The sequence below is a fragment of the Vigna umbellata genome, chromosome 1, assembly GCF_029865625.1.
Source record: "Vigna umbellata cultivar VRB3 chromosome 1, Vumbellata_1.0, whole genome shotgun sequence".
Lineage (NCBI taxonomy): Eukaryota > Viridiplantae > Streptophyta > Magnoliopsida > Fabales > Fabaceae > Vigna > Vigna umbellata.
In genome coordinates this window covers 12,489,149-12,501,601 of record NC_142165.1, presented here as the reverse complement: position 1 = coordinate 12,501,601, position 12,453 = coordinate 12,489,149, and the positions used below count along the sequence as shown (strand labels likewise).

Genomic DNA, 12,453 nt, shown 5'->3' with positions numbered 1-12,453 from the left:
TGTATAATATTTTTCAAACATTTAAAAGAAATAGTGTAGAAAGACAGAAGAAAACAGAAAAAACAAAAACTGTATAATCTCGCAAAAAGTTCAAAAGTAGTTATTATAATTTGCGCTACCTTTTTAGCAAGTTCCCTTAAGAAATAAACTCTCTGATGTTAAGAGCAAGTTGTTTAAGAAAAAACTATTCTTACACGTAAGTTCTACACTGTCACCACTTTGCTGAAAATCATCAGTACAATACTGAATAATATCTTTCACTAAAACATCATGTTTTTTTTTACCACTGCAAGATTATTTTATTAGAATGAAGATATAAAATGACAATAATCGAGTCTACTGTGAAATTGAATAAAAACTGATTTTTATCTAAAAATATCAATGAACTCGTTCAAGATGCTTGAAAAATATATCATCATCACCTGATTAATGTTATATTGAAGCTAAAAGCAAAATGACAAGGAAAATGAAGCCAAATATTCGTTTCTTTTTCACTATAGCCACTCTTCAGCAGCATGCGACCATGTCAAGGGAATTAAAATAAAATAAATGAACAATCATGCAAGAAGACAGACCCCACATACATCTGTACAACACTAACACTCACCACCTATGTTCATTCAATCCTCTTTGCAAGGCTACTGTGTCATATCATCAATGGCAACATTCAATTTAAAACAAAAAACAAAACCTTCATTATCCAAAACAGGCTCTCTCTGATCTGATTCTATCCTCAGATGCATCAAAATTTTCTTGGGGGCACATAGTTGGAGATACGTTGTATAGATAAGTTACTATAACGTGTACAACGGGAATTGTACATTCAAGCTAAGCCATGGAGTTGTCAATTCCTATCCTTGAGTTGTTTCAGTATGCCCCATCCTTTCAGCATCAGATGGACCCGAAATATCCTTCACAGTTTCAATTTCCATGTTGACAGTGCCACTCTTTCTGTTTCTTCTATCCTGAAAGTGATTATATCAATCTTACATTTTGATGTTTTTTCAACATATATACTTAATATTCCAGATATAAGCACCAAAAAACTTGCTTTAAAATGAGGACCTGGCTCTTTATATACTACAATGCATCACAATTCCATGTATGTAGAATGGTATCTTCCCAATTTATGGCATAAATCATGCTTTCTTTTGTTGTCTTTTAGCTAATGAAGTAAAACTTGAGGAAGTATGTAGGCTGAAGAATACCAAAAAAAATTTGGGTTTTATGTGTTTTTAGTCCTTGCGAAATTGACAAACTTTGATATAGTCCTCCAGAGAAAAAATATCAGATTTATTACTTGTAAATTTTTAAAAACTTTGAAAGTTGTCCTTATCAGCAGTTATTGATGATGAAACGTGCATCTAAATGTCATATTACATGTCATCCTAGAATGATCGTTAACATGATGCTTATGCCCATCACAAATACAAGATAATGTAGACCTTCTGAAAAAAATTAAATTTACAGGAATCATAAATAAATTTTTTACAAGGGCCAAAACCAAAATTTGTCAAAAAAGTGACCAAAAACATATTTTACCCTTAATTTCCCCCAAGAGTTTTCATTCAATATTGTATTTCTTTTAGTTGATGGAAGAATAGCCAACACATGCTTGAAGGAAATAATGTTAAGGATGCCCACAAGGTTAAAAGGTTGCAAAATGTGATAAAAAAACAATGAGACTCAAACTCAGCATCAATTAAACAACAGAACTTGTATGAAATGACAGAGTATAGAAGGGAACCTCTCGGTATGGATATTCATCAGCTTCGAGCATTCTCACAACTTGACTCATTTTGGGCCTCTTGTCAGCATCAGGATCAATACATCTAAGTGCAACCAGAAGAGTGCGCTTCAAAGCACACAAAGGTGGTTTAACTTCAAGGTTTGAGTCCACTACTTCTTCAGCCCTTCTTGTTCCTACCATCATTTTGAGCCATTCAACTAGATTAACCTGTCATAATGAGGATGAACAATATCTAATCACTATTAAGGATCATCACCTTCCAGTAGAAAGCATGGTTAGAACTAGCAAGCTAGCAGAGTTCATAAGGATTAGGAACCTCATTGGCAGGACGAGCATAGTCTACAGGGTCCCTTCCAGTAACTGCTTCCAGCAAGAGGACACCAAAGCTGTAAATGTCACTCTTCTCGTTTAACAAACCACTGTTCGCGTATTCTGGGGCCACATAACTGTAATCCACAACAGAAGTGAGTTTCCAGTAGTATGAATCCTTAAGTGTTAAATAAGGGATAATGAAATTTTCTGTATATACCCAAACGTTCCCATTACTCTTGTGGTTATGTAACTTTCTCCCGAATCCAAAAGTTTGGCCAGGCCAAAATCAGAAACCTTTGCATTGAATTCATCATCAATCAATATGTTGCTAGACTTTATGTCCCGATGAATAACCTTTGGTTCTATTGCTTCATGTAAATAAGCAAGCCTGCCACCAGTAACAGTATAATAGAGGGGTTCATCAGCATGACAAGGTCCACTGTTGAAACTTCCACAAATATAAATCTGTAACTAAGTAAAATGTTAAAACTAAAGTAGGTCAGATAATAACTAAGACTATGTTTGAACTGATTGAAGGAATGAAATCCATTCCATCCAAAACTTCTCCTTATCTCCTCCCCCAATATGGGAGTGTGAAACCAGTTTTTCTAATTCAATATCATTTCCTCAGAAAAGATTCTAACAATGCAATGGTATTTCATTCTATTTCATCTCACTCTGTTCCAAATATCAATAGATATCCAAATATAGCCAAAGATTAGAGAGTTTACTCAGTGGTCCCATGGGCAGCGAGCTCTTATTGTTGTTTAATCTAAAAACCTAATGGGCTTAGATATTTCAACATGCTGCAAACTATATGAAAATATAAAGTCAATAGCATAATACTATCAAGAAACAGATAAACAGACCATTAAATATATTTTGACATTCTCAAAATACAAATAGTAATAGCATTAATTAAAGGTACACACACAGCATTTTACAATCAAATCTCACAGATGAGAGACTTATGATAATCACTCAGATGAGTTCGCAAAGACTGTACAAATTGCACACTGAACTTACGCTTTGGCTGTGCCAAGTATAACTTTCAAGCGGGCCTCCCAAGTAAGTGTCCCATGTTGGTGCATGTCTCCATGTAACCACTGTTCTAAGTTACCATTGTTCACATATTCATACACAAGCAGCCTGAATTTCATTTGGGAAGTACATTCATTATAACACAAAGAGACATAACATTGAGAAAAGCTTCGGTTCAAATTTTGAACCAAGGAGAACATAACTGTCACAAATCCAAGAAAAAAATTACCTATGAACTCCCTCTACACAATATCCGAGAAGGCGTACGAGATGCTTATGTCTAACATGTCCTATAGCCTCCACTTCAACTCTGAATTCTTTCTCAGCCTGTCCCCTATGAATTCAATGTAGAAATAATTACACAAGTACATGAAGTGTCAGGAAAAATTAAAGAGTACATCAATGATCAATAAATATCCTTACAAGTTGTTAAGAAGTTTCTTCACTGCCACCTCAATTCCATTAATCAGTATTCCCTTGTAAACAACCCCATATCCACCCTCACCAATAATGTTCTCAGCTGAGAATCGTTTGGTTGCCATTTCCAGATCTCTGAGTGTAAACCAGTGGCCCCACCCAAGATGAGAAAATTCAGGCAAGCCAACTAATGGAGAGGCAGTAGCCAACCCTCCATGTGACAATGTGGATTGTTTCTTAACATTCCCAGAGCTTCCTTCTTCAGCTGACATTGAACTAAATCCTCTCTCATGATGATAAATTGAGCTGCACTGACTGATATTATCAGGATCCCCAGATTTGCTGTTACCCAAATGAACTGATATATTATCTGAATTTTTATCACTTGTCATGTTATGAACAGGCATAAGCACATTTTCTGGTTGGACATGAGAACTCTGCACCCCAACCTTGTCAACGTCGATATCTTTTGAGACATTTGGTATTTGGGATACAGAATACTTGTCCAAAGATCTCTTAGACTTTCTCCGAAACATCACCCATATTGACAATATACAAAGAATAAGCACTATAAATGCACCAACACCTACTCCAATCAAAACCCATCGTCTCAACCCCAAAAATGGAGTCTTCTTTGTCAATTCCCCTTTCAAAGAACTGTTGGATGACATAATTGGTTGCACCAAGTCAATCAATAGCGTCCCCACAAATTCTTCAGCTGGTAGAACCAAGACATTCCCACCCAAGTACAGGATTCAAGTTAAGTACTCCATTCCCCTTACTCGAGGCTTTGAAACACACATCTGAACATTCCAATTTACAACCAACATTTCAGGTCTTACACAGTGCCATAAACAAAAAGCCAGAGTTTCAACAAATCACTAATGCAATGTTTATCACGATTTAAGATAATCTCGAACTACAAAGTTTCCCGTAAACTATCTCAGGCTTCATTAGCAATGGCATACAAAATAAACAGAATCATACATAATTCAGCAGTTTCAAAACCAATATTAGAAGGACATATTGAGTGATTTCATAGTTCATTTGGAAAGCAAAATAACCGGTTGAATGTTGATTATGAACACAATTTCTAATGAAAAGAAAAGGAAACCAGGAAAGAATCACTTATGATCCAAGCAAACAAGAGAGAAAGTGAAATGTATATTATCCAAAAAGTGGTTAACAAAGACAAAGCATTTACCTTTGTAGTGATCCAAGGTAGCTAAACTCCTGAATCTTCTACCCAAAGAAGCAACAGGTTTCACACCTCATTTTGAACCGACAAGAGACTCAATGTGCAAAAAATGCCTGAGGCTGAGCAACACACATACCCTACAGCAGAATCCAGATGCAGCAAAAGATGAAGTGGCACACTAATAGGTAAAAAGTGGGGCCATATTTCAAAAAAAAAAAGGACTCAGCGGTAAGATATTAAGAAGAGAAACCGGAAGGGAATGGCAGACAAAAATCTTATTTTGATAGGAAAAATACAGAGTTTGAGAGAGTGGGCAACTGTCACTACTAATTTTGGAGAGGAGAAAGAGTAAATGCAGTGAAATGGTTGGTGGGTGTTGTGTCTGAGGGCAGGACCAGAACAAGCTGGAAAGGAAGCTTGGTTTGCAATGAAGGAAAGCAGAGGGGGAGAGAGAACAGTAAAGGGAAAGCAAATGTGAAATGAATAGGTATGTGTATGATACACTGTTTATGGATGGCTGGTAGAAAGAAGGTTAAAATCTCTTTTTCCTCTAATTCTATAAAAATTCTATTTAGTTTTTTAATTTTTAAAAATATTTAATTACATTATTCCTTTGTTAGATTTCTGTTAAATTTAAACATTTTAAAAAAATAAAATTACTTTTATAAAAAGTAAAGAAAAAAAAAGATTTTAGCTTAGAAAGAAAATAAGAAAATAAAAACTGTAATGAGTAAGGAAGAAAGGTAAAGTAAAGTGAAGAGGGAGAGTGAGAGAGAGAGGAGAGAGAGAGGAGAGAGAGAAGGACCAACAACCTCAATCCAACATAACAGAGGGAGCTAAGCTAAGCACCAAATCTAGGCTTCCTCTGATGTCATGTCTGCTCACCAAACTGTCCTATTTGTGTGAAAAGGAAAAATCTTACGCAAATTTTGAAACTTGGCTTGGCACCATTCTACCATGCTTCCCCTTCTCATGCTAATTCAATTTGCTTTGGGTTTTGGTTTTTGGACATATCCCTAGAATTTTTAATAAATATTTTTCTTTTTTATAATTCTCTCATATCATAAAGCATTATGATGAAAAGGTGAATTCCTTACCACCCATCTAAAATTTGGGTGAATATGAGAGAAGTGATTTTTTCAATGAGAGAAAATCACAAGCTCCACTAAAATATTAAGCATTTTCTTTCTTAGTAAGATTATGGGTTTTGAGGGTTGAAAAAAGCCACCAATGGAGAAAGAAATGGATACTTTGATTCCAAGCATATTTTTTTTATTATTAAAGATAATCCAGACAAAACCTTTGCACTTTTCCACACCTTTTCAAAATAATAATTACCATTTTGTATTGTGTGTTATTACGAGTTTTAAATTACTATCGGTTCAAACTGTTGTTAAAGTATTATTTTGTATCCACATTTGCATGATCTTACTTCATGAAGTCCAAATTCACAGTCAACAGATTTTCTATACTTTTATTTGTAAGCTAATAAATATAAAATATTGAAATGTATAAAATTGACAATGAGAATTGAAAATGAGTTATTCAGTTGCGCCTTTTTACTCTAGGAAGTTGGTTTGATAGCGGGCCGAATATGTAATGGGCCCAATCACCCTATTTCTGTAAGCCCATTTCTGTAAGTAAAGTTAGCATTTACTGCTTCAAGAAAATACACACAAAAAAATGTTTGATTACTTCATCGGTGTCGAATTGCTCGTCTAGCAAGAAATTTATCATATTGAAATGAAATATTAATAGCACTAAACAGAGAAGTGATACATGTATTAACATAACAGAATTTATAACAATAATTCTCAACCAAATACAATAATGAAAATTTCAATATATACAAAAATAATTTTCACACAGATTTTGTGAATTTTTAAATTTCATTATACAATTTTAAAATTTGACCTTTCACAATTTGAATACTATTACATATATACATGTTTTAATCGAAAATAATAACTTTTAATGATGTTTTATGTAAGAAAATATAATTGAAAAGGCGAAATAATTGAGATGAACATGAATTACATGAAGATGAATTAAAACTAATTGGAATAGTATTGTTTTCTTGCCATATACAAGGACTCTAATTAACCTTTTTAAAATAATTCTAGAGCTAATTTTGTTTTCCTATTTATGTACGTAATAAGAAGGGACTAAATTACAGAGAAACACGAGGATTGTTACATATGTTAAAAAAAAAAACTAAAAACACCTACATTGCTTGCATGCATGCAGTATTATTGTGATGCATGAGGCATACGTGGGTTTTTCATGGAAATTGAAAGTCTCCTCCAACACCTTGTCCATCGCCACCTTGGGGAGGATTAATGGCAACCCAAAGCAAAGAGAGTGTGATTGCAATGAGACCAGACCACACATAGACGATGGTGGGTGTCTTGCCTCTCCTTCCCATCAACCCTTTTGCAAAAGGGTAGAGATGAGCAAGCACCCAAAAACTGAAGAATGCTCCTCCGATGAACTTGCTCCATTGTGGGTTTGCACTGTAAATGGTTCTAGAAAACGACACTACAATGCCGATGATGTTCATCATAGCAATCACAATGGGTGGAACCATCAAGGAGCTCCATTTCACTATGTACAAATCTGCGTATATGTCTTCATCATCATCTCCTGCTGACTTAGTTGTCAGAGTGAAGGAAATCTCAATCCCTGCAAGCACCTTGAGGAGTCCTTGCACCACAGCAGCCAAGTGAGCACTGGTTCCAGAAATAAGCCAAAACTGTTCATTTCTCCACCATTGCTCTAACTCCACACCGGACCATCTAACCTCAAGAACAGCCAATGCCACCAAGCATACCGTGATGAGGAGCAGGTAGACTAAGAAGGCGATGCTGAGAGTTTGGACGATGAAGAATCCTGAGAATAAAGAGAGCGCTGGGAGGAAGCAATACACAACGAGAAATAGGGAGGTGAAGGGGTAGATTCCGACATTGAGGTATGCCAGACGTTGGAGAATCTTAAGGCGCTTACTGGCAAGGAAAGCGTTGTTCTTTGAGAAGAAGATTTCCACAGAGCCTGTGGCCCATCTCAGCACCTGGTGCAGTCGATCAGTCAGGTTAATCGGTGCTGATCCGCGGAATGCATCTCGCTTTGTTATGCAGTATACTGAACGCCATCCGCGGTTGTGCATGCGGTACCCTGTCACCACATCTTCTGTCACAGACCCATAAATCCAACCCACTCTGTCTCCCCATTCTGTCTTGTCCTCGTACCTGTACATACAATTTCAGTAATTAAATGTCATGGTTTCATCGAAATTGCAAACAAAGTTTGTTTGTTACGAACCAACAAGAAATGACAGATACAGCTTCGGCTACAGTAGTTGCATCCAGTGGCTGGCGAGGGGCCCTAAGGACACCGGGTGGGCGTCCATACTTGATCGCGGGGTGATCTGCTAAAGGACGACCTTGGAACTCTGCAACAGGTATGCTCTCAGACAACATGGTTGAATTACCAAACCTCTTAGGTAATAAGTTCACATCCAGATTTGAATCAAACTCGCTAGCATCCAAGGCCGGTGTTTCAGAGTCTTCACCATTCTTAACATCTTTCTTTTCGTCCATCTTGTCAACCATTGGAGGGTCGAATGCGTATAGAGCAAACCTCCTGAACATGCATCCGGTTCCCACGTACATAGGACCTTGAAGACCATCGAGGGCTCGCATGTTTCCGTCGAAAAACACGGTGTTGTGATTGGCATAGCGATCTGAGGGGTCGATGCCTTCGAATCTCTGAGGAAACTGGATGTAGCATATGTCCTCGCCACCTCTATCCATCATGAAGCACATACCTTCTCGCACTGCCTTGCAGTTGTAGATGTAATGGTCACAGTCGAGGTTGAGAATGAACGGTCCGTTCGACAAAATTGCAGAAGCTCGAACCAATGCATTCATGGCACCGGCTTTCTTATTGTGATCGTAACCAGGACGTTTCTCTCGAGAAACATACACAAACATTGGCAGCCTTGTATCTACTTCGGAGAAGTCTACAATCTTGTCATCTGCACTTCCCAACAGTGGATCGGGACTCGGTGGCTTTAACATCACCTGTATTCAGCATTGCATGTACGTGCAAATTAAGCTAAACAATATGCAAATGGCAGTGTATCAAAATGAAATGTGTGGTACCTGAAGTATTCCTGCATGATCACCTTTAGAGTGTTCACTAGAAGGATTTGCCCAAGTACCAGGCCAGTGGGTGCCATCAGCCATCCACGTGGCTTTTAACACTTTGACAGTGTCGGTAGGGTCAGCCCCACTCTCCTTCATATGTTTCATCATCTTCATCTCCTCTCTCGCATTAAAGGCATCAGATCTTCTCCTGATGGAATCTGGAAGGCCATTTATGCGTACCTTGAACTCGTCATACTCCCTCTTTACTCTTCTTCTGTCTTTCACAAAATCTGTTCTGCTTTTGTTCTTGGTGGGGTCAACTTTCAAGCTGAAGTAACTATCTGGATTTCTCGGCTCAATTTTGTGTTTTCGACAAAAGGGAACCCATAAATCGGCAAAACTAGCAGCCTCAGCCATGGCTTCAAAAGTCAACAGAGCACCTCCATCATCGGAAATGTAACATGCAAGCTTCTCGACAGGATAATCAACCGCTAAAATGGAAAGAATGGTATTAGCAGTTGTAAGAGGTGGCTCCTTCTCAGGATCTGCAGTGGACACAAAGAGGTCCAGACCAGGTAGATCAGATCTCCCTGTTGGGTTTGATGGGGATGGACTATCAAACTTTTCAAAAAGGACAGCAAGATCAGTGGAACGATTCACAGGACATAGCTTGGGAACTTGATCTAGAATCCATGAAAAGCCAAACCATATTTCACAAGTAATTGACATGAGCCACAACCATATTGCATCATTATTTGGATGTGTCACTCTCCAGTGTAAAAAGAACCCCAACACTACTAATCGAACAGCGATAAGACACCTGTAGATAAATGCACATTCAATAATGATTATAGAGATCAGAGGGACATGGATTTTGGTTCATCACTATAAATCAATATAATTAACCTGTAAGGACTCATAATGCTTGACGGAATTGGTGTTATACGGCTCAAAGGTTTCCACGGCTTCTCGTGATCAAGCATTCCTGCCTTTACCGCTTCATCACCATCTTCATCGAACTCATCTTGAGGCCAATAAGCATTACCAACTCCGTAAGTACCATGAGTCTCGAACAACCACTTATTATGATCAAATTCTCCATTCTGATTTCTTTTCATAACCGACATGTTTGAATTTTTTGAACCGTTCGGTGCTGGTAATGATGCCAATGTCCCATTGGTAGGATAATCATGGAGGTCTTCCTCGTACTCCCCCACTTTATACGGCTCCTTGCAACCGGGACACAAACCAGATTCTTTTTGTGCATCTATGAAGCAGTCTCTACAAATCTTGAACCTATAAATACGAGTCATTATCATTAGTCTGTCTTAATTGCTCAATTATGTAATACGTCAAAAAGTAACACGTGCATGCATGCATGCATAATAATGAATCATGAATTTCCTGACGCATGTACATATACATACATACCTACACTCACATGGAGTGATATCGCTTCCTCTTTCATCCCTCATGACCCTGCCATCACAAATTGAACATGCAGAGCCTTTGGAGCCTGCCATTTGAGGATGAGTTACTTCAGAATCGATTACCTTATCCATAAGATGTGCTCTGGTTACACTGTTGAATCCCCCGGTGAATAAAGAATTGGAAACATACTGTTCTTCGGCTTTCATTGCAATAGATGTGTCCATGGGTTGATTGTCAGGGGTGGGAGGTATATGAACGGTGTAGTTCATATAATCCCCTGATAAGTCTGAGGACATGTCAATGTCATCTTTTGACAGACTCACGTATCTCCCACTTGAAGTTCTTCTTGCAAATTTAACAGATGGTCCACCGGAAGTACTTCCTACTTGAGGACCACCAGATAATCCTCCACTGTTTCGTAATGATTTCTTCGAAGGTTGCCTATTTAGTGAAGACATTGTTCTAAATTCATATACCTTAAAATTACACCTATCTATAATGTAACAAATTTCATCAAATTAACAAAATCTAGCCCATTATCCATTTTTCATGGACAAATAACTCCATAATCATTCACCAAGAGAAACAACTATTAGATGCTAAACATGTTAATTACAGCTACAATTAAGGATAAGAATAAATTGAGATTTGTCAAAGTATAGAATGTCAGAAAAAAGGAAGAAGATTTATGGTGTTCAGACCAAGTCCATCAAACTATCCTATATTCGGCCTTCTCATTTCCGAAATTATAGAAATCTGTTGCTCTCTGTCTCTCTTCAACATATACAATGTTTGGTTTTACAATGTTTCTAATTATGTTCGATCTTCAAAACTTCCTATTTTAAGTCCTTCTTTTTGTTGAAATTTTATTTTAATTTTTTTTTTGTTTATTTTTATACTATCCAAGTATTTATATAACATCAAAATCATTCAATCCTATGGAAAAATAATTACTTTTTTATGTTATGATTTCATTTATTGTAAGAACCTAACGTACCCAATTAGAGTTATCCTACTTAAATAAATTATTATAATTTATTTAATTTAATATAAAAGTATGACTTATTCTGTTCAAATCATGCTATAAAATTCAAAGAAAAAAAATGGAAAATCTTATGAGAAAAATATATTTACAACCAAATTCTACAAGAATACAAACAACCTTTTATGGAACAGTCTTCCCAAAAGGTTTGTATGACATTATATTTTCCTTTTTTTTTAAACCTATAAATTTACACTAGCCGTTATGCCATTGTAAATTGACATATACATGATTGGAGAAACCAAACAAACAAAAAAAGAATGTAGTTTGATAAACCAAACAAACAACCATTGGTTAGATTTCCAAAAAGAAAAAGGAAAACAGCTATTGCTAAATTTAATAAAATAACAAGTGGACATGAAGGGGCCACACCAAAAGTGATATAAGGAACCAATGAAATAATGTCAATTTTTTCAAGAGACTTTGAATGAGAAAAATGCTGAAAATACAAGTAAAAATGACTAGATAGATGAAGTATTGGACAAGGTAGAAATGTTATCCAACACATAACATGTATATCAGATACTGGTGTTTTTATGAAAACAACATTAATGTCATCTACTGCTACTTCTGATAACAACTACTCAAATCTTCTTGTACTTTACATGGAGAACAAAAGAGAATTATTCCATTCAATTATAATTTCAATGCAAAAGAAAATATACGTGAGATGGAAAGTGAATATATAATATGCAAGATACTGGATTTAATTTTAATGGATTATTCTTTTAATCTCTTTTATATTCAGTTAATTGTGTATTATTAATTTTAAACAGATTTAAATAACTGTTTTTTTTTAATTATTCATTCAATGACATGATGATATATAAGGAACTGATTGTAAATATGTTTGCACCCAAGTCAATTGAAATGAAACTCAGAAGATATTTCATGTAGATATTTTAAGATTTTCATGAAGAAAAAGACATTTCGGAAGTTTATTCTTTTCAAATATAGATATTTTATGAAAACATCACTATCTCGATATAATATATTTATTTACTAATTAACAGACAACGAGAATATAGAAGAGTTAATAAAAATACTTTATGATTTTAATGGATGGTTTTAACTTGTTTCAATATATCTTTAATATGATTTATATAAGTTTTTTTTA

General features: G+C 36.0%; 2 protein-coding genes across 2 annotated transcripts; both read right to left on the bottom strand.

Annotated features, from left to right (window-relative positions):
• Positions 1-467: 467 nt before the first annotated feature.
• LOC124824380 (putative receptor-like protein kinase At2g42960) lies at positions 468-5,239 on the bottom strand. The gene is made up of 8 exons (XM_088095384.1): positions 4,725-5,239; positions 3,527-4,323; positions 3,333-3,437; positions 3,089-3,211; positions 2,280-2,450; positions 2,067-2,196; positions 1,748-1,957; positions 468-965 (listed from the first exon to the last, which is right to left on the bottom strand). Exons 2-8 carry the CDS (start codon positions 4,189-4,191, stop codon positions 852-854), a joined length of 1,518 nt encoding a protein of 505 aa, XP_087951510.1. The 5' UTR covers positions 4,192-4,323; positions 4,725-5,239; the 3' UTR covers positions 468-851.
• Positions 5,240-6,908: 1,669 nt separating this feature from the next.
• Positions 6,909-10,752, bottom strand: LOC148204661 (cellulose synthase-like protein D4). The gene is made up of 5 exons (XM_088095380.1): positions 10,295-10,752; positions 9,770-10,159; positions 8,879-9,683; positions 8,037-8,797; positions 6,909-7,963 (listed from the first exon to the last, which is right to left on the bottom strand). Exons 1-5 carry the CDS (start codon positions 10,750-10,752, stop codon positions 7,000-7,002), a joined length of 3,378 nt encoding a protein of 1,125 aa, XP_087951506.1. The 3' UTR covers positions 6,909-6,999.
• Positions 10,753-12,453: the final 1,701 nt, after the last annotated feature.